The 21,079-nt window shown below is 36.7% G+C and overlaps 3 protein-coding genes across 11 annotated transcripts in view; 1 reads left to right on the forward strand and 2 right to left on the reverse strand.

Annotated features, from left to right (window-relative positions):
- Positions 1-2,911, forward strand: part of LOC121645816 (rho GTPase-activating protein 42) — a 71,152-nt gene extending 68,241 nt beyond the window's left edge. For all 4 annotated transcript variants that reach the window (XM_041994534.1, XM_041994535.1, XM_041994536.1 and 1 more), the window contains 4 exons: positions 219-375; positions 1,530-1,592; positions 1,693-1,772; positions 2,505-2,911. In XM_041994534.1, coding sequence (XP_041850468.1) covers positions 219-375; positions 1,530-1,592; positions 1,693-1,772; positions 2,505-2,593 — 389 coding nt within the window. In that variant the 3' untranslated portion in view covers positions 2,594-2,911. The remainder of the gene's footprint in view (positions 1-218; positions 376-1,529; positions 1,593-1,692; positions 1,773-2,504) is intronic.
- Positions 2,912-4,146: 1,235 nt separating this feature from the next.
- On the reverse strand, positions 4,147-10,738 carry pgr (progesterone receptor). Its single transcript, XM_041994545.1, has 8 exons — positions 9,374-10,738; positions 8,988-9,097; positions 7,053-7,169; positions 6,444-6,749; positions 5,953-6,097; positions 5,709-5,839; positions 5,189-5,346; positions 4,147-5,097 (listed from the first exon to the last, which is right to left on the reverse strand). The coding sequence occupies exons 1-8, from the start codon at positions 10,267-10,269 to the stop codon at positions 4,942-4,944; spliced, it is 2,019 nt and encodes a 672-aa protein (XP_041850479.1). The 5' UTR covers positions 10,270-10,738; the 3' UTR covers positions 4,147-4,941.
- A 1,925-nt stretch (positions 10,739-12,663) lies between these two features.
- trpc6b (transient receptor potential cation channel, subfamily C, member 6b) lies at positions 12,664-20,878 on the reverse strand. 6 transcript variants are annotated; one of them, XM_041994543.1, is made up of 14 exons: positions 20,760-20,878; positions 20,530-20,608; positions 17,264-18,032; positions 16,907-17,092; positions 16,590-16,754; positions 15,984-16,200; positions 15,426-15,653; positions 14,340-14,604; positions 14,032-14,227; positions 13,834-13,897; positions 13,691-13,734; positions 13,422-13,475; positions 12,992-13,067; positions 12,664-12,890 (listed from the first exon to the last, which is right to left on the reverse strand). In XM_041994543.1, exons 2-14 carry the CDS (start codon positions 20,580-20,582, stop codon positions 12,724-12,726), a joined length of 2,484 nt encoding a protein of 827 aa, XP_041850477.1. In that variant the 5' UTR covers positions 20,583-20,608; positions 20,760-20,878; the 3' UTR covers positions 12,664-12,723. The 6 variants fall into 6 exon arrangements, with proteins under 6 accessions (XP_041850477.1, XP_041850473.1, XP_041850475.1 ...); XM_041994539.1 differs by having other exon boundaries at positions 13,691-13,897; positions 20,530-20,573; XM_041994541.1 differs by having other exon boundaries at positions 13,691-13,897; positions 15,984-16,109; positions 16,595-16,754.
- Between the last annotated feature and the right edge of the window lie 201 nt (positions 20,879-21,079).

A 21,079-nucleotide genomic window follows, 5' to 3' on the forward strand; every position in this document is an offset into this window, starting at 1 on the left:
TTCATTTTGTTTCTCTTACTGTATTAGAGTGAACAGAATTCATTAAGAGGATAGTTTTTTTTATTATTGCATATTCCAGGGTTCTCCGTACCAAACAGCTGAGTGGAGAGATTGTTTCCTCAGTTATTTAGCATCAGCTGGATTAGTATCAAACTTTTATGTCTTTGTGGCATTTACATAAAGAAAAAAAAAGTTATTATTTGTGTGTCACACTCAAGGTCGCAGGAGCTGCAGTGGATCTGTTCAAAGTTTAACCACACTGGAGTCCAAAGAGAGTGTAAAACCCACAGTGCACACGGACCTTCCACCAAAACAAGTGATCCGCCGCAGGATGGACGGCTCAGTCAGCAATGGCTACCAAAGGCCTGCCTCAATGTAATGAGTCGTAAAAATTTAAACTGCTAACTTTTTTTCATTACATACTATATTACTGCTCTTAATAAAGATATCAAATGTAGTGTCCCGTATGAGATTCCATCCTACTGATGTTTTTCTCATTACTTTAATCACTTAATGACAAACCCCAAGTTAAAACAATTAGCCACCTGGAACAAAACTCTCAACTTCTCTGTAATTTGATTTATTTATAATTTAGAGTTCATCATATTGAGTCAGAAAGTGATTTATCACTGTTTTCCTTTATTGGGCATTTCTGTGATACTTGCTGACATTTACAGAGAAAATTAATAAGTTATTCAAAAGAAGATATGCAGTTTAAAACATTAATTTTATAAATAACCTATGTTTTGTGCCTATATATGCTGTATACATTAAATATTATGCATCCTGACATGTTCCCACAAAATTACCCCAGCTTAATAAAGCTTTAACACAATTGCTAAGCAACATTTTCCTCTGTCTTCCTTCCTCCCTTTCTCTGCTTCTCCTTTCTGAGTAGTCATCTTCCTCCATCGTCTGTTTATGGGCATTGAAAGGTTTCTAAAATCAGATGAGTATGTGTTTGGAGATTTATGTCTTCTGTGCTAGTGGGAGAGCTGCCTTTAATTACGCTCTCCCTGCTCTCGGGTTGATGTGACCCAGCAGCAGTCTGCACTTTTTCTCCTGGGACAAATAGATTGTTTGACTTGTCGTGTCTGAGAAGCCAGTCACACGGTCTCTCAAGTAGTTTCCCTGTATAGCACCTACACTGCTTGCCCTAGGCTCAGCTGTGCCCTTGACTCTGAGGTTGTGTGCAGTGTCAAGTGCAACTGTGTTACATAGTTTAATTGTAGTTCAGCAATGCCTGAGTTGAATTTGCCAGGAGGAAGGAAACCTCCCCAATTTTGTCATTTTTCCTTTCACTTCATTCTAAACAATACAAAATGCTGGCAAGTCTAAGCAGACAGACTTATTATGTTCGAAAAGGTCACAATGTTAGATTTCTCTCTAAAGCTGATTTTGTAGGCTGTTGACTGTAAAACTATAGTACTGGCATTACATCAGCAGATAGCCTATGTTTTAAACTGAATATGTTAATACTACCCACTCCATGATGTGGTGCATGAACTTTCCTTGTCTTATGGTTTCAGTGTTGCTGCCCGAGCACAACTTTTTGAAAATGCCTCTTTCCAACAGTCTACTCCAGTTGGAAGGTGATGTAAAAACACAACACAACCTACAAAAGCTAGACCGAATTCAACTCCTCTTTCTTCAGATGTGCCTTGACATTCCATGTTTTTGTTTATTTTATAGAGATGCCAAGGCCATGTATTCCTGTGAGGCAGAGCACAGCCACGAGCTCAGCTTCCCCCAGGGGGCACACTTCTCAAATGGTAAGCAAACAGCCCTGTAGTATTGCACAGGCTGATTGTACATTTGACACCATACACAGACATAGTTGTGTGTTTCTGTTACATACGAGTTACAGCAAGGACTTTGTAAATTGCCAGTGTTAGGTAGAGATATAAAATTATTTAGCACAAATTTTAATACCCCATACATAACCTAAGTCACAACAGCCTCTGGATTTTTTTTTTTTTTTTTTTTGCCTCTTCCCTTTCTTTATGAAGAGATGAATTGGCTCATAACCAGTCCAGTCAGGTCACTGTAACCTAGTGATGGAAGGCACCAGTGCCTGTTCCCTGCTAACACAGCCAGCAGAGCCTGCAGCCAAATGCAGAAACGTCAACAAATGTTCCCTACCTACAAGCAGGCAAACCACTTTTATTGCTTTCCACATTACCAGGCCATATTTCTCTAAATCCTTATTCAGCATATCCAGGGTAGATTTGTTTTTCTTTTTTCTTTTCATAGCTGTTGTCTTATCATTATAAAAAATAAAAGTTTGATCTGTTTATACTCTACCTTTAAAAGCTTTACAAAATACACTATAGGAAGTTATTTTAAGGAGCAATCTGTACCCAGATTATCAATCTGCTATTAACCAGGTTTTGTAATTGCTGTAGTAAAACACAGCATGGTTCTAATCAGCTTACACTAGATCAGGGGTCTGCATCACTTTTTTTCTTTGGACTTAAATATGGTTTCTTTCTTTTATCCTTTAGTCTACCCCTCTGTTGAACCAGGCTGGCTCCAAGCAACATATGAGGGAAAAACAGGTTTAATACCAGAGAATTATGTTGTTTTTCTGTAGCAGGTGGTAAACTTGACTTTTTTTTCCATGGTATCCATGAAAAAATAATTCATTTTGTTGTGACATTCCTACTGTGGTTATGACATGCATTTTTATTGCAGATATTAAGCATAGCAGATTTCTCTTGTAACATTAGAAGTTTAAATCCAAAAAAATATACCTCCTTTTCTGAAAGAGTTATGTATTTAGGGAATCTGCAGATATTCAGTAGAAGTAGATGTGTTAAATGTAAATATTTTACCCAACGACTGCACTGATGCCAGTATTAGCCTGCAAAATCACAAAACAATAATTGCTTTTCAACTTTTTATTCTCAGAAATATGTCACCTATTACATTCCAATTATATCAACACAAAACTTTCATCAAGTTAATGGAAATTGTCTCCATCGTATTCATTGTCTCATATACATTTGTATTATTGTAACTGAACAAGCTGTGATTTCAGATAAGAAAAGTAATCTAATCTATTCAAATATATCAGAGAAAGCAAAATGGGTCTGCACCTTAACATTAATGTTTATGGACTCTGATCATTACTGATCTACTGAAACTGCCCATAGCTGCAGTGCACTGGTCAGCTACATGGTACTGTACTGTACAATACTTGCTTATAAGCGTTTCTATAATTGCCCATAAAAATATTTACTTCTTTCTTACAACACTGTAACATTAAACATATGCTTCATGTAAAATGTGTTTTATATTGTTCAAAAGATGAAGCCTTTGTCTTTAATGTATCTTGTGGTATTTACTGTAGTCATTGGTACACTGGTGTACTAGTAATGTCAACAAGGCAAGTATCAGATTATATTGTGTTAAAGATGACATTCAATAATTAATTTACTCTTTCTGTCACAATATGTCCTTACCACTGTCAAAAATTATCTAGAAAGTTAACTTTAGTGATATTGTTTCAGGAAAAAAAATTAAAAAGGAAAAGGATCCACAACAGTTTTACTTTTCACTTATTACAAACTGAAAGAAAACTCCAAAGTTAAACTTTCTCTGAAGGCCAGAATGTATTTGGGAGTGTATTTGACATCTTGCTCCTGCCAAGATCAGGGTGTTCTTTTCCATTTACATCTCTAAGAATGCGGGGTGGCCTTGAACAGTGATGCTGGACTTGTACTCCCTTACAGTTTGAAACTGCAGGGGTGTGACACGGAAATTATATTCATATCATGAATTTGTAAAACTTAGCATTCTTTTCTGTACTGACAATTTGAACATTTGCAATCATTTCCTGTATCCTAACATAAACAGCTTGATAAATAAACAGTGATTCATTAAAACGGCGTCGAAGTTTCTTTGTTATGGTTACTGAGCGATAATATACAGTAGCTCTCTGATAGCATAGCAAGATAAAGGGCCCTTATACCCGTAATTATTTAGAAAAATAAATGTTTATTTAGATATGTTTTTTCTGGACTTTTTATTTTACCAAAATATGCTTTACATTAAATCTGTTTGTTAATTGGATCTTTTTATGAACATACTTAAATGAAAATATTTAAAGAATAAAGTTGGCACTATTGGGAAAAATTATGTGATTTGTTATCTGAGTGTGAATGTATTTAAATAAATGCAACACTTTCTTAATTTTTTTTCATAAGCTAGACTGATTTCATTAAATCTGTCATATGCATCTCATAAATATCTACAATTTGTATTATTTGGAAGATCTGGATGTGTCTTATATTTTAAATATTTTATCATTTATAAATTATGTTGTATTTCGGGGGAGTCTCATAAAAAAAAAAAAAAGAAAAAACATGTAAAACGCTGTTTTGGTGCAGATGTGTGCTGAGTTGTTTTATTTACTTAATATCACAGTTGAGATTTTTTTCTCCACTAAAATACTTTCAGATAGTTATCTTGCCAGTTTTACCTCCCAACTGTAGAAACATGGAATGACTCCACTGATACCCTAACTGAATTTCATTAGTTTAAGGGCAGGGTTCAGGTTTCAACGCATTCTGCATTTCTTCTTCACTATTTTTTTTTTCTTGGTGCAGTACAATAATATCAGTGTCTCTGATGGCTTTAAAACCTACTGTGCTATGTATATGCTAGTAAGCAACATCTGTATACAAGCTGCAGGCTGGGAATGTTTGATACACCAGAATTGTAAAGAATTTTATTGGCTAATGCCTCTGAATTTATAATATTCATTATATGGCTGTTCTAAAATATTTGTAAGACCGCTGTTTTCTGTTTTGCCACAAGAGAACTGACAACATTTGGCAAACCTCAGAAGTCTGATTTCATCAACAAAGGCTATCAAGAATCCAGTATTCTGATGTAAATAAATCCAGTCACAAAGTTGAGATGTCGATGCTGGCATCATCATTTGGAATGGAATAACAGGGGCCTCACCATGCCTGCCAGGACCTTGGGAAGTTGGGAGGCAATGACCTCTGACATCATCTCTGGGAACTCTACTTTCATGGCATCTGCCTGGATGAAGGTACTCAGACAGAAGAGGTTGACCTTCTTCACTATCTGTCAGAAAAAAGACATTCATGTTTGCCTTGGTACTCATTAAGGAAATATAAATGTATGCTGTTGTACTCAGTTCTGTGAAGGAACCTACATCATGCATGGCATCCATCAGTTTGGTAAGGTGGTAGAATCGCTGGGAGCTGGCCACCAAGCCCTTCTCCTTCATATGGATAGCTTTGGACAGTTCTCGGATGTAGTTTTGTCTCATGTCCTCAAATGCTGCCTGGCTTTTGAGTCCTTCAAGAGGCACTGAAAACACACAGGACACTTGTAAAAAAAAGACCTTTCCAGACACTATGAACTTTGAAAAAGTATTATTCTGTTATATGGTAAACAAACGCTGAAGAAAGGCTACAGATGCATGAGTCAATTCACATACTCCTAATAAAAGGGAAAAAAGACTAAAAAGTGTTTTTCAGTCAGTGTAAAACAAGAACCTGATAGCAGTTGCTACAAAATCTTGTCAAGGTCTAATAATCTTAAACAACACTCCCTTTATTCTTCAGCTCTGCAGTAAATGGTCATCAAAGCTTCACATCTCTGTTATCAACACTGTACAGTCACAGTGGTTAATTAAAAAAAATCAACATTGGGGAACAAGTCACTCTTACCTGTGTTGAGCAATATTATGGCTTTCATACAAAGAAATTCCTCACGGGTAACTTGAAGATTTGCAAATTCCTGAGGAATAAACTGTATTGCCAGGCAGAGGTCATAAATTGGAGATCTTCTCATTTGCTCCCTGAGAGACAAGAACATCATAAAACTCATGTGGCTGAACTATCAAGTGTTTTTTGTATATTATAATTTAGTTAAATTTTTGTTCAGATTCCCTGCATGATTATGGTTACTTACTGACTAAGAATCAGATCAGGTGCAAAGTATAAATATTCGCTGGTGACATTTTGAAAGGAGCGCCACCCAAGAGAGAACACCATCAGGTTCATCCACGAATACTGGATTAGGGTCATCTGATCATTGATGTGAAGATTACGAAACCCTTAGACAGAAAATAAAACTCAGTATTGGAGCACATTTAATCATTTCATTCAATTGCTTCTTTCGCCAACCCCCCCCCCCCCCCCCCCCCATTCTGTTGTGGATACAACCTGTGTCATAACATCACACTGGAGGACATTAGTTTCCCAGCTATTTCTTTCCTTGCTTTTAGCTTTGCCCTTTAAGTGTTATTTTATTTTCTCCATCTATTGGGAAACATTTGTATCAAATATTTACTGCTTCATAAAGCCTTCTGTTTCAGTCAGTGTAGCTGAGACCATCAGTAAGGCCTGCCAGTCGATTTCCATGGCGACAAATGTGGTGACCCTGATGCAGAGAGCTGTTACCTGGCAGGGATTTGGACCACTTAACGATCCACAGCAGCTGTTTCTCGCACAGTCTGTTGAGACTGTTGAGCAGAAGATGGGGAACATCAGGGTGGGAGTTGTCATAGCCGGAGTACACAATCTCTGGCTCGATGTTTTCCAGGATGTTAATAATCTGTTGGGAGAGCTGCATCTCATGGATGCCTGGTATGCAAGACATGGAGGTCAAGGCCTGACTGTCACCGGACATGGCCAAGTGAGACTGAAACATCAGGGACGGGGTCAAACCCAAGGCTTTCAAGGCTCCAAAACGCTTTAGTTTCCTGCCTGTGACACACATTTAAAGTTTGGTTAGATCTGATTAGGGAGAACTCATTTTGTCACCCGTGGCTTTAGTACTTTTCCTTCTATGCAAAAATTCACAAATTGAATAGTAACATACCTAAACCATTCATGTAAAGAGTAAAATACATATGACTGCTTTGATTTATTGACTGACTTTTTGATCCAAGCTTTTCTTGATCCAATTTAATAACATCACTTGGTACTATTCATAACAATTAGTTTGATGTCTATCATATGGAAGCTTTACTGTAATTCTGTTTAAAATGAAATGCAAGAAAAAGGTACCTCCAAGCATCATTCCTGCTTGATAGCACTTTCGGAGGCGACATGCAGGGCAATTTTTCCTCCGAATCTTATCCACGATGCAGTCATTTCGTCCAGCACAGAGATAGCTGTGATGGCCTGTCGAGTAAATGGGTACAGACAATGCACACACTGTTAACAGTGCTTGATTTGCAGATATGTAGGGACCAGGTAAGGAAAATTGTGAGAAGAGAACTGTTGAAGGGCTCTTAACTGTTAGCATGGCTACTCCAATCCTCATTGAGGTAGCATTCTAAAAGATCTAAAGAGGTAAATTAGATGTTGGCAAGGCTGTGAGGGCAGAGTGACATGGCCATGGTGAGACATAGTGGCTCTAATATATCTCACATCACAAGATAACAGAAAAAGAAAAAAAAAAGTCCAAGATGAAGAACATGGTGTACACTGGTCAATGTGATACTGTTACTAATAACCTTTAACAACTACCATAAAAGGTCAGAGAGTGTTTTGTGTGTGTATGTGTCTGCTATTATTCTACTTTGAAGTTATTTGCAGGGAACACCATTCACAGATTAACAGAAGGGGAAAAAAAGTCATCACAAGAGGAAAACAGCTATTATATTTTTTGCAGCATGTTTGTTGGAAAACAATGGAGTTACTGCAGATCATAAGCGACAGAATACGATACACTGTACAGCTAGTTGTCAGAGTGAGGGGTTGGGCCAGGGCAGACTTTTTACCCAGAGCCTGCAGAGAGGAGGGACCTTAAAAGCCTGGAATTAAAAGTTTTTTTCATAAAAGAAAGAAAGAAAAAAAAACATTTAGATGTCTTTGTAAGAGTCAGCAACTAGATTTAAATTTTATACCTCAATTCCTTGAGAATCTGACCTTCATAAAGGCTCTTCCAAAAAGGTTCTTCCAAAAGGTGTGAACTAGTTTTGTCTACTAAGATAAATCACTAGTTACTAAAAAAAAATAAAATAAAAAGTATAAAGAGACACAACAAAGAAGGAAAAAGGAGGGAAAATAAATGATAGTTAACTTGTCTCAAACTTACTGTAAATTGTGGTGAAATAGACTTTAAATGTCTATTGAATACTTTAAAGATAACATAAGTTGTTATGATTTATGGTAATCAAGGATAAATTGAAGCCTATATTTTAGATCATATTGTGTAACAAATTAACTTTAATTAGGACATGCTTTGTGACATGCTGATTTTTTTTTCTTTTCGTTTGTAATACAGTTTTCATTTGCTAACCAGCTGAGCTCGCAACAGCCTTCAATGAACAGCAATGATGCTAAATCCATCAGTATCCATTTAATATAGTTAAAACTAGGTCAATGAAAACAAAATACTTAGATTAACTGCAATTTTCAGATCAAGGTAAAGATGAGACAGACTTAAAGTATCACCTAAGGTATCTCTTTCTCTCAGTTTTTTATATAGCTAAATTGTGTTGGAGATCAATCTAGGCTGTAGATTAATGTTTGGCTTACTCAGTTTCATTTTAAAATATATTAGCATACCTTTTTTTTTAAGGTCTTATTTAGTTGTCACACTGGAAGGGGCTGTACTCCTTAAAACTTTACATATTTGAGATTTAAAATCTATAAGCATTTATACTGTTTATGTATCAGGCCACTAATTTTGTGCTATCTCCTGCTATTTACTATCATAAGAAAAGAGGGGAAAAATAAAACAGGAGGGGAATTACAAATGTTTTCTCACTAAAAAAAACACTTGCTGTATCATATGGGCCTAAATTATAAGCATAGCACTTAAACAGTTAGCATTACTTGACCACCCAGGGTTTTACCTTCTGTGATCATCACCACACAAACATGTGGCCTGGTCAACATTTAACTGAGAGAGAATATGAACAATAATAAAAATTAAATCTCCAGATGCTTGAACAAATCTAGAAATGGGTAGTTAGAGATTTCTTTGCTCACCTTCAACTGCCCTTTTGAAAAAGACTTTACAGCTTCCGCAGGTTAAGACTCCATAATGGCAACCAGAAGCCTCATCACCACAGATCACACACAGTCGCTGAGGTTGCATACTGTTCATAAAGAAAAAAAGACAAAATCTCTACTTGGTTGGCTCAGCTATGTAGCAGGTGTAAAGCTTTAAGAAAAGGTATGTTTCCTTGTCTTCCTCATACATTTCACATGCAAATTAATTAGTTTGATTCTTACATGTGAAGGTCTATACAATCTGTCACATGGCAAATTTCCATTAAAAGTTTTGACTAAAAACTAAAATTGATTAAAGCCTAACATTACATCTCACATTAGTTATTAGTGGTTGGTTTGTGATAACTGACAAGACTAGTTACCCGGGAAACGCAGAGAAAGGTGATGGGTTCCTCTGAGTCAGGGTCTGGTTCTGGATCCCATCGTAGCTGTTGGCTGTAAACGGGTCCTCGGTCACACTTGCAGACTGGCACCAGTACTGAGGCTCTGCCGAGGAAGCTTGCATTTGCCAACGAGTAGCTTCAGTCTTGTACATCGTAGGTTGCGCCGTTGACTGCGTGTTGGCATCAAAGTTGAGAGCTTTCCCGGGCAAAGCACATCTGGAGTCAGTCCTTACTAATTGCTCTGACTGGCTGAGGTCGACAAGAAAGTTTGGAGAGCCTTCCAACCCTGGACGAGGAGCAGCGATAGCTGAAGTGAAGCTTGTGGATTCACCTTCGCGAAGCCCGAGGTGCTGCTTGCTGTCGGTGTCACAGCAGGTCTCGAGAGCAGATATCTCAGGTGATGGATCAAAGCTTGGACAGGTGTTGTCCATAATCACAGAGGGTTCCTTTTCATCCTTGATGAATTTACAAACCCCTGAGGTCGAAGACGAGTTTAAACTTGCAGCTGGTAAACGTTCGGATGTAGCCACATTCGTCCTCCGAAGTTTTACAAAATCTTCCCATGGTACATTGTCACTATTTAAATATTCACTGTTGCGGTCATAAAACGCTTTTGCAGCAAGTGAAGCATCTAGAATGTTACAGTCTTTAAAAACTGCGCAGTCGCCGCTTAAATTTTGACCTTGCATCAGTGTGCCAGCGTTTCCAAAATTACGCACGGAGGACATACAACTTAAAGACCGCGACACAACAGATAATTTTGCATTAGATCTACTGTAGCCAGCTTCAATTAAGTCACTTACTCCTGAATCGGTAGAATCAGCTGTCGATGTAGTACTGATAGCGCTCATCTTTTCGTTTATTTTATTTTCCATTTGCGGAGTCTCGAAGTGCTTAGTCGTAACTGGAGAGCACCCGGCTGGAAGGTGTCTGATAAGTTGCAACTCAAAGATCTTCCTTTAATCTCCTCCCTGCTGCGATGGTCTGTGACTTGCCTGTCTTTGACAATAACCAAAGGTTAAAATATATGGAATATTTTTTAAACTTATTATATAAAAAAATAAAGCAAACCTTTAGCGAATACTGAAAGAGATTTATGTTCCCTCTCCAAAAACAGTCCAGACACATTTAGAGAAATGACAGGCTCTTCTTCTGGTTGTGGGTGACATGTTTAAAAGTTGAATGAAGCTTCTTTTTTTCTCAATAGATTTCCAAAATTCCTTATTCTGACTAAATATCCAGTCTTTCAAAATATGCCAGGGGAAGAGTCAAAGCCGTCACCACAATGAGAAGCTAACTTTGGAGTAACACTGATAGACAGTGGACATGCAGTGTAGTCTTCCAATGAGGAGACTTTCAATGTCAAGGGCCATTAGTCTCCACCCTGCAGTTCATGAATAAGTGCAAGGCAAACCATCTTAATGAAATTAGAAAGTATTACATACTAGGCGCCCCCTGGAGCGATAACAGTGGAATGCTTTAACCAAGTTCATGACCCCAAAAGCTATCCTTACAAGTCTTATACACACATTTAAAAAATAATGAATGAATAAAATTAAAACTGACTTGTATCTTATGCAACCAAAAGAGTGCATGCAAACAGATGAAAAACTAAATATCAGTTCCACCATCAATATCACCAATTTGTGCTTTGAAGCTGTTCTGTCAAGTGTGTTGTCTAGGTGGGCTTATAGTGGATTTTGAATTGGTGTAATTATTGTTTTTTCAATTGATAGAAAGTGAAAATATTTTGTTTTCAAAACAATTATAAAATTTGACTTGTTTTACTTTCATAATTCTGTCATTTCTTCACACTTGCATCTTTTTAACACTACTTAATATGAAAACTTTCAATTTAAGTTATTTGCTTTTACTGTGCAAGACAAGGCACAGGAAGAGACTTTTTAAGTGTGAACTCATGCATGGTAGCTATAATTATTAAGGTCATTGTGTTGTATGTCTATTATATCCTTTGACTCATTTAATTGACTTTTCTGTTATCTTAGTTAGATAACAGAACAGGTTTTACTATTCAAGTTAATCAGTCAAGTATGGATGTTACTGATGCGTGTAGTCATGATGTACACACAGTCCTTGGCCCAATCTTCTGCGTCATGCTTTTGACAACATCAGTGAGGATTCTCATGCTGTGGCCTACATAATTCTTAGATAACAGTGACACATTCATATCTACATGATGACTTCTTTGAATGGTGTAATGACCTATTTTTCTCACAAGACTAATCTGTAAATGTAATTCAGTGACCAGCAGCAGCCTTCAAATTGGTAGGCTACTTTTTTCAATCAAATGTTTTACTTAGGCATAACTAAATGAATTTTGTTGGATATTCTTATACAATATTTTGCACTAACTTAATCTTTTTTGCTGTTTTGAAACCACCTATGTATGCAATATTGTATTTTCAGCATCACTTCATTGAGGAGCTTGATAACTTAAGTGTGGCAGCTTTTATTCCCCTCATTTTACTATACAGAGGTGAGTTGTTTATCTACATGAGAGGTCAGAGTGTTCTCAGACATTTATTTTGCTAACAGCAACCGTAAAAGAGCACAGCAGCATCTGCTGCAATAACTTTAAAACGCCTAAACCCTCTGCATTCTAAGACAGGAAGATAACCAGCATTGATTTTAATTACATTCATTAAACATTATTCTCGGGTAATTGACATTTTAATTAGGCAAAGTTAAACAAAAGTTGGTGTCTTGCTTTGAACATCGATCCCAAAGTACTGTTGATTAACTTTGGGGTTATGTTACAAAAAAAAGAAAGAAATTAAATAGTAGTTAATACATGAAAGTCTTTATTTTATGTCTGTACTAACTGAACAACAAACCTACTAACAAACACATATTCAAACATGTTTTCATTCTACTTTAACTACTATTTTCATCATTTCTCAACATGGATAAATCATCTCTAAAAGATATTATGAGCAGGTGGTAGCAAGCTGCTCCATTATATGTTAGCAGACAGTAATGCATATTAGTGTAACAAAACCTGAGCAACAAGGATCAATAAAGGAACAAAAAACATTGCATTTGTGCCACCGTGTGGTTAACTTTACAGATACAAGCACAGTACCAATGAACATTTTATGTGTTTTCAACCAAAATTATTGTATTTACAGTGCACAATAAAAGAAAAGAAAAAAATGATTTTTTTATGTAACAAATGTAGATTATCTTTTATTAGTAAATGTGTTTCCACCTAAAAATTAGTGCCTAAGGATCTTCTGACCCCAGCTAAATACTTTATCAATCACTACATGTAATCACTATGTAATCACTACATCTCTGTTTACATATTTCTAAGCGAGTATATCCGGATCAGGCTTCTTCTCTTCTTTCTGCTCAAAATGCATGACCTCTTCCAGCTGCCTGATGAGCTCTGCTAGTGTCTTCATGTCATGATTCCCTCTTTCTAGCAGCTCATAACGAAGACTGGAAATGTCTTGTTTAATCTCCTTCAGTTCACCTGTGAGATAGTAAGTGAAAAGCAACAAATAAGTTCTTTCCTCATAATTTGGTGATCTGAAAATGAAAAGCAGTGCATTTATTATAAACTGCTTAGCTCACCCTCATTCACTTCGTCATTATCTTTATCTGTTTGTGCTTTTAAGATGTATCTTTTGATGAGGCAGTTCATTACTTCCTGTAATGAAGAAGAGATGATTTTAGTCTAAAACTGATGAGCCCACAGTTTCTAACAAGGATACATTGGTTAAGGAGAAAAAAAAGAGTAGCTTCCAGTTTGATTTGAGAGCATGTTTAATAAAACAGCTGAGTGTGTGGTTTTGACTGATTCATTGGGTGTTTACATGTACTGTGTATATAACAGTTATCTTAATGAATACAGCAGCTAAAAAGTACTAAAATAACTTACTAAAATTAATTATATTTATTTTCAAATATCTGTGTGCAGTACTCTACATAGGAAAGAGTTTTTTCAATTAGCACCTTAGTTACATAGTGGCTTATAAGCATTACGAAATGTAAACTGCTTTACTTGATGATGAGACTGAGGAAGAGACTTCCAGTCCAATCCTTCATATTGCCTTAACTAAAGTTAGAAACAACAAACAAGAGGTAAGAGTTGTTAATGCAGCACTTAGAAAAGTCACATACAAATATAATACAAAGAGGCCCTGCAGATCACTAACCCCCCCCCCCCCCCCCCCCCCCCCCAAAAAAAGAGAAAAAAAAATATTCAATTTCAAATTTCATAAATTTGCCATATGCTAAATATGCTATTTGTTTGAGTGGCTAATGCCTTACATTGTTTAGCTCCAGCTCATCGTTTGAATTTTCTTTGTTTTTGCCTGAAGATAGATTACAGAGAAATTCCTTTATTCCCAGTAAGAGGGAAACTATAGACTTGGGGCTGGGTACGAGGTTGAAGGGCACCGGCAGTGTGCTACCATGCTCAAAGTAGGCGAACCACAGTTTGGCTCGAGCAAATTTCCATTCAACATCAGCATCATCCTACACCAGTAGATGACAAGGGGTGATGAGGGGTCAGAAACAGACAACAGAGTGGTAAATGATTTTTGTTCCTGGATAGTACACAAGAAACAAAATTGACTTTTAATTAAGAAATGTACATATTTGAGCTGTACCTCAATTTCTTGGAAGGAGCTGTTAAACATTGCTATGAGCATATTCAGCAAGACAATCACCATGATGATGTTGTATATTCCATACAGAACATAACCTATATTCTCAATGAATTTATGGTTGATGTTGATAACCACAGATTTTACTTCTGATAGTCCAAAGATGGCCCAAAAGAGCGTTTTAAAACTTTCTTCAACCCTAGAAACGAGAAGAAACTGGGAATTTAGCATGTCTAAACAGATGTCTCAGGGTTAAATCATGTCAGTTCTACACATATTGTGTTCTTATGCAATCTGTGGTTGATACTTACGTTGTAAAAGCACTGTTGTGTTTAGCTCCAAGGTAGTATGAATACAGATTGAACATCCCCACCATGAATGCCACAAAAACTGTGATAAAAATCACCATAAATTTAAAGATATCCTTCATTGTTCTTCCCAGAGAAATCTGCAGAGGTCCAAACCTCTCATTGGCAGGCAGTATGTATGCAATTCGAGAAAAACTCAGCACTACAGCAATTGCATAGAGGCCTTCAGAAATAAGCTGTGGGTCTGATGGAATCCAGTGGATTCTTGCTGAGAATAGAGAAATGTGAGAACAGCTTTAATACAGAAAACATTTATATATGAATACCATATACCTAGGATTTTTACTGAAAAAAACCAAACAGCCTTGATGTTTTTAATGAATAAACCAGAAAATGAAAGAGCCAAAGGAGCTGTGATTATACTTTAAATTATCAAAAAGAAAGAAAGTTTTTGTTGTTGTTTTTCTTTTCTTTTTTTTTTTTTTTTGCTTGGTTTACAACATGCTGGTTGGTTGTACATTAATGTGAACGCTACTAGTTATAGTTGTACTTCTCATGTTTTATTTCAATCTAACCTAAGTGATGCATGGTACAAAATGCTGCTGCTAGACTGGTACACAGAAACTACAGCACATCATCCCAGTCTTAGCTTCCCTTCACTGGTTTCCAGTTGGTTTTAGAATTCATTTAAAAATTGTTTTATTTGTTTTTAAGTCTATAAATGGCCTAGCTCCACTTTATTTATCCAAGTTGGTTCACCCCTAACTGCCCCCTGCTCCCTTAGGTAGACTGACCAGATGCTTCTTACGGTCCCAAAGTCAAAGTACAAATAGAGAGGTGATTGATCATTCTCTGTGCAATGATCTGCCTTTACATGTCGTTTTTTTCCTTGGCTTTAAGAGGTTTCAACTTTTTTCTCTCTCTCTCTTTTTTGTGTTTTATTCACTGAATGTACTGTGCTTTTTATTGATGTATTTTATTGGTATGGTATGCAACCTAAAAATTGAGTCCCTTTAATAAGTTGGGTTGAGTTTAAAATAAACCAATAATTGAATTACTACATAACTGAATTAGTTGCTCCACACTTACCCAGCTGGAAATATTGTATCTCGATGGGCAAGGTCATGTTGGACAGGTCACCATAGTGCTTGTCAATATAACACTGGGCAGAATGTGCATGCCAGAAAGCCATTAACCTGGCAATGAAAGAAGTCATAAAAATGGCCAAAATACTGAAGTCAAGCAGGTTCCAGGGTTCTGAGATGTATTCTCTGATGTCTTGAGACCAAATGTCTTTACATGCTTCCCATATTTTCCCTGTTGAGGAAAACAAAATATTCTTTTTACATTATTTGTAATACTTTTTCGTTTGAAATTAAATAATGGTTGATGTACAAAACAAATTAAAAAATTTATTTGATGGTCAAATCACTTAAGATTCACTATTACTGCATAAGGGCAAAAGATTTATGATATGGCATATAGGTTTAACCTGACTGAAATCATGACAGAAGGATGACAAGAAAAAATTAAGTAGCCTAATGGTCTCTTAAACAAACCTAATGGGAAGATGTTTTATGGACAATTATCATATAAAAGTATCTAGAAATCGGGTTGGATGGGAAATAATATGTTTACAATCATGACCTATGACCCAAGAAATGATGAGAATCTCCATCCAGGTGAAGGGGGTTGTCTTCATCCGAAAGAGTTGTGAGGGGTAATCGTGGGTGGTCATGTTAGGCAGAAGTGATGTTCCTGCAAAGCGGTCTGCTGCGTTCAGCACCAATAGACAAAGAAATATCATAAACGAGGCTGCATGGGCCACAAACTTCAGGAAGGGTCCACGCATGATTTTTCCTAACTGAAGTAAAAATAATGATAAAGGAAAAGGAAAAGAGAAATATTTCATTATTGCATTATTCTAAGTCCCCAAAAGTACTTTCACATGCAGTAGGTTCACCCTCTCTTGCACAAGGATAAACTGTCTCCAACTTAGCAATGATTGAGTCAGTCATAAAATTCAACAGAAAGATGTCTGAGAAAGTTTTGGTCCTCTTGTATAACAAAGTTATTTGTTGACCATGTGTTCTGTGTATTGAGTTACTTAAAGAGCAAACAAGGGTTTACACTGAATCATTGTTAAATGTAACATTAAGTTTCACTCATTTTGGTTCATTTGACTGAGTATAAATGATTTCCCATAAGAAAGTTTTTCTAGGTAAAGTAATGAACAGCATTTTTGTAACCAACCTTACTTGAAGGTGCTATCCAGTAAATAAAAGCCAGGACAGGCAAACCGACAGCTACTCCAAGGACAAGAAGAATTTTAACTGCTATTGTCTGCTGGCGTAGTCCAGACAAATTTTCATACCAGATGGAGCGCAGTTGCTGTTGGCAGTTTGGATGTGCTACAAACTGGTCCATGGGAAATACAAGTGTTTAGTTTGCATGTTTGTTAGAGAAAGAGAGACAGACAGACAGACAGACAGAAAAAAATATTTAAAAGACTAACATATTACCGATCAATATTTAGTATTTTTAAAAATGTAACTTGCTTGAGTGCTTACCTTTTTAACTTCATATTTTACTGCAAGTTTTAATCTGATGAGGTTTTGTCTCCCAAAGATTTCAGAGTTAGCACCTGATTCAGTGTCCCCATTTAAGACGGCCTCCACTTCCTCTGTATTTCGGCACAAATCCAGGAGCCCCACTACAAAGTCTTTACACTGCATGGACAGTTTCTTGTAATCATTCTGCAGCAAAGAAGTAACATGCAATATACAGAACATTAATGTTTGCTGACTAACTAAAAAAATATACAAAACCTGGTCTAAGTGAAGGCTTTTTATTTTTATACAAATCAATTGTGTTCTTGCAAAAACAAAAGATGAAAATATGTACATTTTATTATAAACACTATATACCTTGAACTCCTTCTCAGTGTTGGCTAAAACTGCAAGTTCATTGCTTAGTTCCAGAGCTGCCATCACAGGGTCTTCATTGGAAAGGCAAAGATATGCTGGACTGGCTAGACCTTTATATGCATTAATGCGGGATTGTGAATGGCTAAAAGAGTCATGCCACTGATGCTCAATACAGGCCATGCACTGACAGAAGTAGTCATGGGGTCGCTCTATACGGGCCCCTCTCAAAAGAAGTATATGAACTATTTCATACTCATGGCACTGGGCAGCCAGGATGATGGGAGTGATGTCATGAGGGAAACGTGCACCATCCTCATCATAAGAAAAAAAGTTGTCATGTGTCTCTGCCTGGCTGGGGCTGTTCGTCAGTCTCTGGCCGTCTGCAAAGGCTTCATGGCTCAATATGGCCTCTACTATGCGAATGTAACCTTTACTGATAGCTAACAGCAAAGCATCCCCTATTCTAGCAAGATCTTTCTCCTTAAGCAGAAGCTTAGTAACTTCTAAATGTTCATTGGCAACAGCCAGCTGTAGTGCATTCTGACCCATGTAGTTTACACAATTTATGTTCAGGTGTGGAAGCTCCTCGAGCATCCTCCTCACTTCAGGAATATTGCCATACTCTGCAGATTCTAGAAAAACCTCCTCAGTCACAGAAAGGCAGGGGGAAGACTGAGCTCGAAACAGGTATCCAGCTCCCCGTAAAGCTTGTCTCCTGGGCTTGGCCCCAACCTGCCCCCGCATCATGGCTCTCCTTTCACTGCTCCATCTAAACACAGATAAAATGTTGTATTGATATGATGTCATTATTATAAGTTTCCAAGAAAGATGTCCTGTTATGTCTGTATGTCTGCAGCTACAGGATATTAATACAAATCCCATTTGCAGAAGAGTTGGGTGTCTTTTTTTCTTTCTTTTTTTTTTTTTGCTAAATATGAAACTTTTATCTAACAGACACCAATTAAAATAAATAAAAGCAAGAACTGGTTGCGAGTCACCACATCAGTGAGACATTGATCAGTTAAAAGAAAATAAATATTCTGTGTAAAATTTTTAAATAATTCTGATCTTTCAACATATGCAATGCACAAAACTTTTAAATGATTCGGGACATCTGGAGAATTGTAGTGCATAAATGCCAAGGCTGGAAGTGAATGTCGGATTAGTGTGATCTTTAAGGCAAGGCAAGTTTATTTGTGTAGCACAATTCAACGATAGGGTCATTCAAAGGGCTTTGAAGAATATAAGAAGCATAATTTAACATTAAAAACAAAATAAAAGGGAAAAAGAAATGACATTGGATAAAAACAATATTAAAACATGACCAAGTTTGAAATGCAGCAGAGAACAGGTGAGTCTTTAATTTGGATTTAAATAAACTGAGTGTTTCAGCTGATCTGAGGCTTTCTGGGAGTTTGTTCTAGACATGTGGAGCATAGAAGCTGAATGCAGCTTCTCCATGTCTAGTTCTGACTCTAGGAACTGATAAGAAACTGGATCCAGAAGACCTGAGGGTTCTAGTAAGTTCATACTGGGTCAAGAGGTCACTGATATATTTTGGTCCTAAACCATTCAGAGCTTTATAGACCAGCAGCAGAACTTTAAAGTCTATTCTCTAAAGGACAGGCAGCCAGTTTAAAGACCTCAGAGCTGGACTGATGTGATCAACTCTCTTGGTGTTAGTCAGGACTCGAGCAGCAGAGTTTTGAATAAGTTGCAAATGTCTCTTTTTTTTTTTTTTTTTTGGTAGACCTGTAAAAACACTGTTACAATTACAATAATCAAGCCGACTAAAGATGAACGCATGGACTAGTTTTTCCAGGTCTTGATGAGACATCAGATCTTTTACCCTTGATATATTCTTAAGGTGATAGTAGGCTGACTTTGTGATTCTCTTAATGTGTTTTTCAAAGTTTAGGTCTGAGTCTGTCAATACACACAGTTTTCTAGCCTGGTTGGTGGTTTTTAGGTGTATAGACTGAAGCTCTATGGTGACATTTAATTGTCTTTCTTTTGCTCCCAAGACAATTGCCTAAATTTTTGTGAATAAAAATAGAGAAAGGTCATCAAGGCTGTTATGTATGAAATTGCATCAGCATCCAGGACATGAAAAACTGATTAAAGACATGAAAGGTGCAATTGATACATAGATGTATATGGCAGCTTTGGGGTAAATATGCTATCAGGGGGGTTTCTTCTCTTTAAGTGCAATTTAAAGAAAGGATCAAATAACTTGATCAGTATAAACATACCCCCCCAGCCCCCCCCCCCCCCCCCCCCCCCCTTTTTTTTTGTTTTTGTTTTTGTTTTTTTTGGTTTACTGTGTTGTTGATATTAAATTCCAGATGGTCAGTGGTGACACTGAAAATCATGGCCTTTGCATTTTTGATTGTCAACTAAAGGTTCAAATGCACTTTTAAGTTTTGTTGTTGTTTGTTTGTTTTTGTTTTTTTATTAAAAAAAAACTTCCCAGGTTTTGTGGAAATTGGGATTTATAGTTATTTGATTCTTATGATGAGCTCCATATATTTCCAGTTAAGACCTTGGATATTGAACAGGAGTCACCCAAACACAGAAAGGACAACAATTTCTAATGTAAACTTGGTACAGTTTGTCTCAGCTGAGTTATAACTCGCACAAGGCTATGTGTGAAACCACCCACGGATTCATCATCTGCTCTCTTGCATCTAATTCTACAGCACTGTCCATCCATTCAGCCTCTGTCTGCTTAAGGCCAAACATATTTTATTTTCCTGGAATATTACATAGCTGTTCTGTCTGAGATATTACACACTGTTGTCTTGTAATACAGAACATTTAAAGTGCAACATTAAACACAAGCAATGGACATGTAATCATACTAATGACTGACTATTTTTAATACTAATTATATATTGTGTTACTGTCAAACAAGTAAATCTATTTTCTGTGCATAATTACATTTGAATAACATGATTTTCTTGGCAGCTAATTGCTTCAGCACAGATGATGTATGATGATGAGAAATTATGACAACACCAGTTTATTCAGCCATAAATAGATTTAACCAGATCTGGTAGATCATACATAAAATATAGATTTATCTAATACAGAATCAAATTATTAATCTGGAATCCAGTCAACATTTGCTGAATGAATCTAAATTAAAAGTGGTGCCCTGCTGTTAAGCCAGGAGAGGTGAGAAAATCCTGAGTCGAAATTAAAATGGAATTAGCGTGATGTGCTCATAAACAATGCTGCAGTTTGTCTTTTACAAAGACACTTGCCTGGATTTCTGAGAATGCTTGGATGTTTTAGATTTGTTGAACCTCTGCATCATGACAGGCAAAGAAAGGGATGAATTAACTGAAAAAAATGAAGAAAATCTTGTTGGCTAAACTAATTTTCACATAAATACTTTAATAATGCGCTATACAATGAAATTCCTTTTGGACATAAGAGCATATACAACAGTATCCTCAATAGTCTGAGATATCCAAGAAAATGTTCCACTCACCTCGGAGAAGACTGATAGTTTTACAGCCTTTGAAGTAACCTGCTAAACTGGAACGAAAGCAATGTCCGTTCAAGGTCTGAGCACCTGATGCAGTTTAGTATGCTTAACTCATGCTTGCCTCAGGACCACCTGTCAGACTGACTCACAATACGTCCCACCTTCCTTGCGGTCCACACAGTGGGCGGGTTTCAATCAGATTTTAGGGTGTGTCCTTGAATGGGGGATTAGTCTGTGTTTAATTTCCTTGATTTTATGTTTTCAATAACCGTAAGCTTCTAAAGCAAAATATTAAATTACTTTGTAGGATTCATTCCCGATAA

The sequence above is a fragment of the Melanotaenia boesemani genome, chromosome 9, assembly GCF_017639745.1.
Source record: "Melanotaenia boesemani isolate fMelBoe1 chromosome 9, fMelBoe1.pri, whole genome shotgun sequence".
Classification (NCBI taxonomy): Eukaryota; Metazoa; Chordata; class Actinopteri; order Atheriniformes; family Melanotaeniidae; genus Melanotaenia; species Melanotaenia boesemani.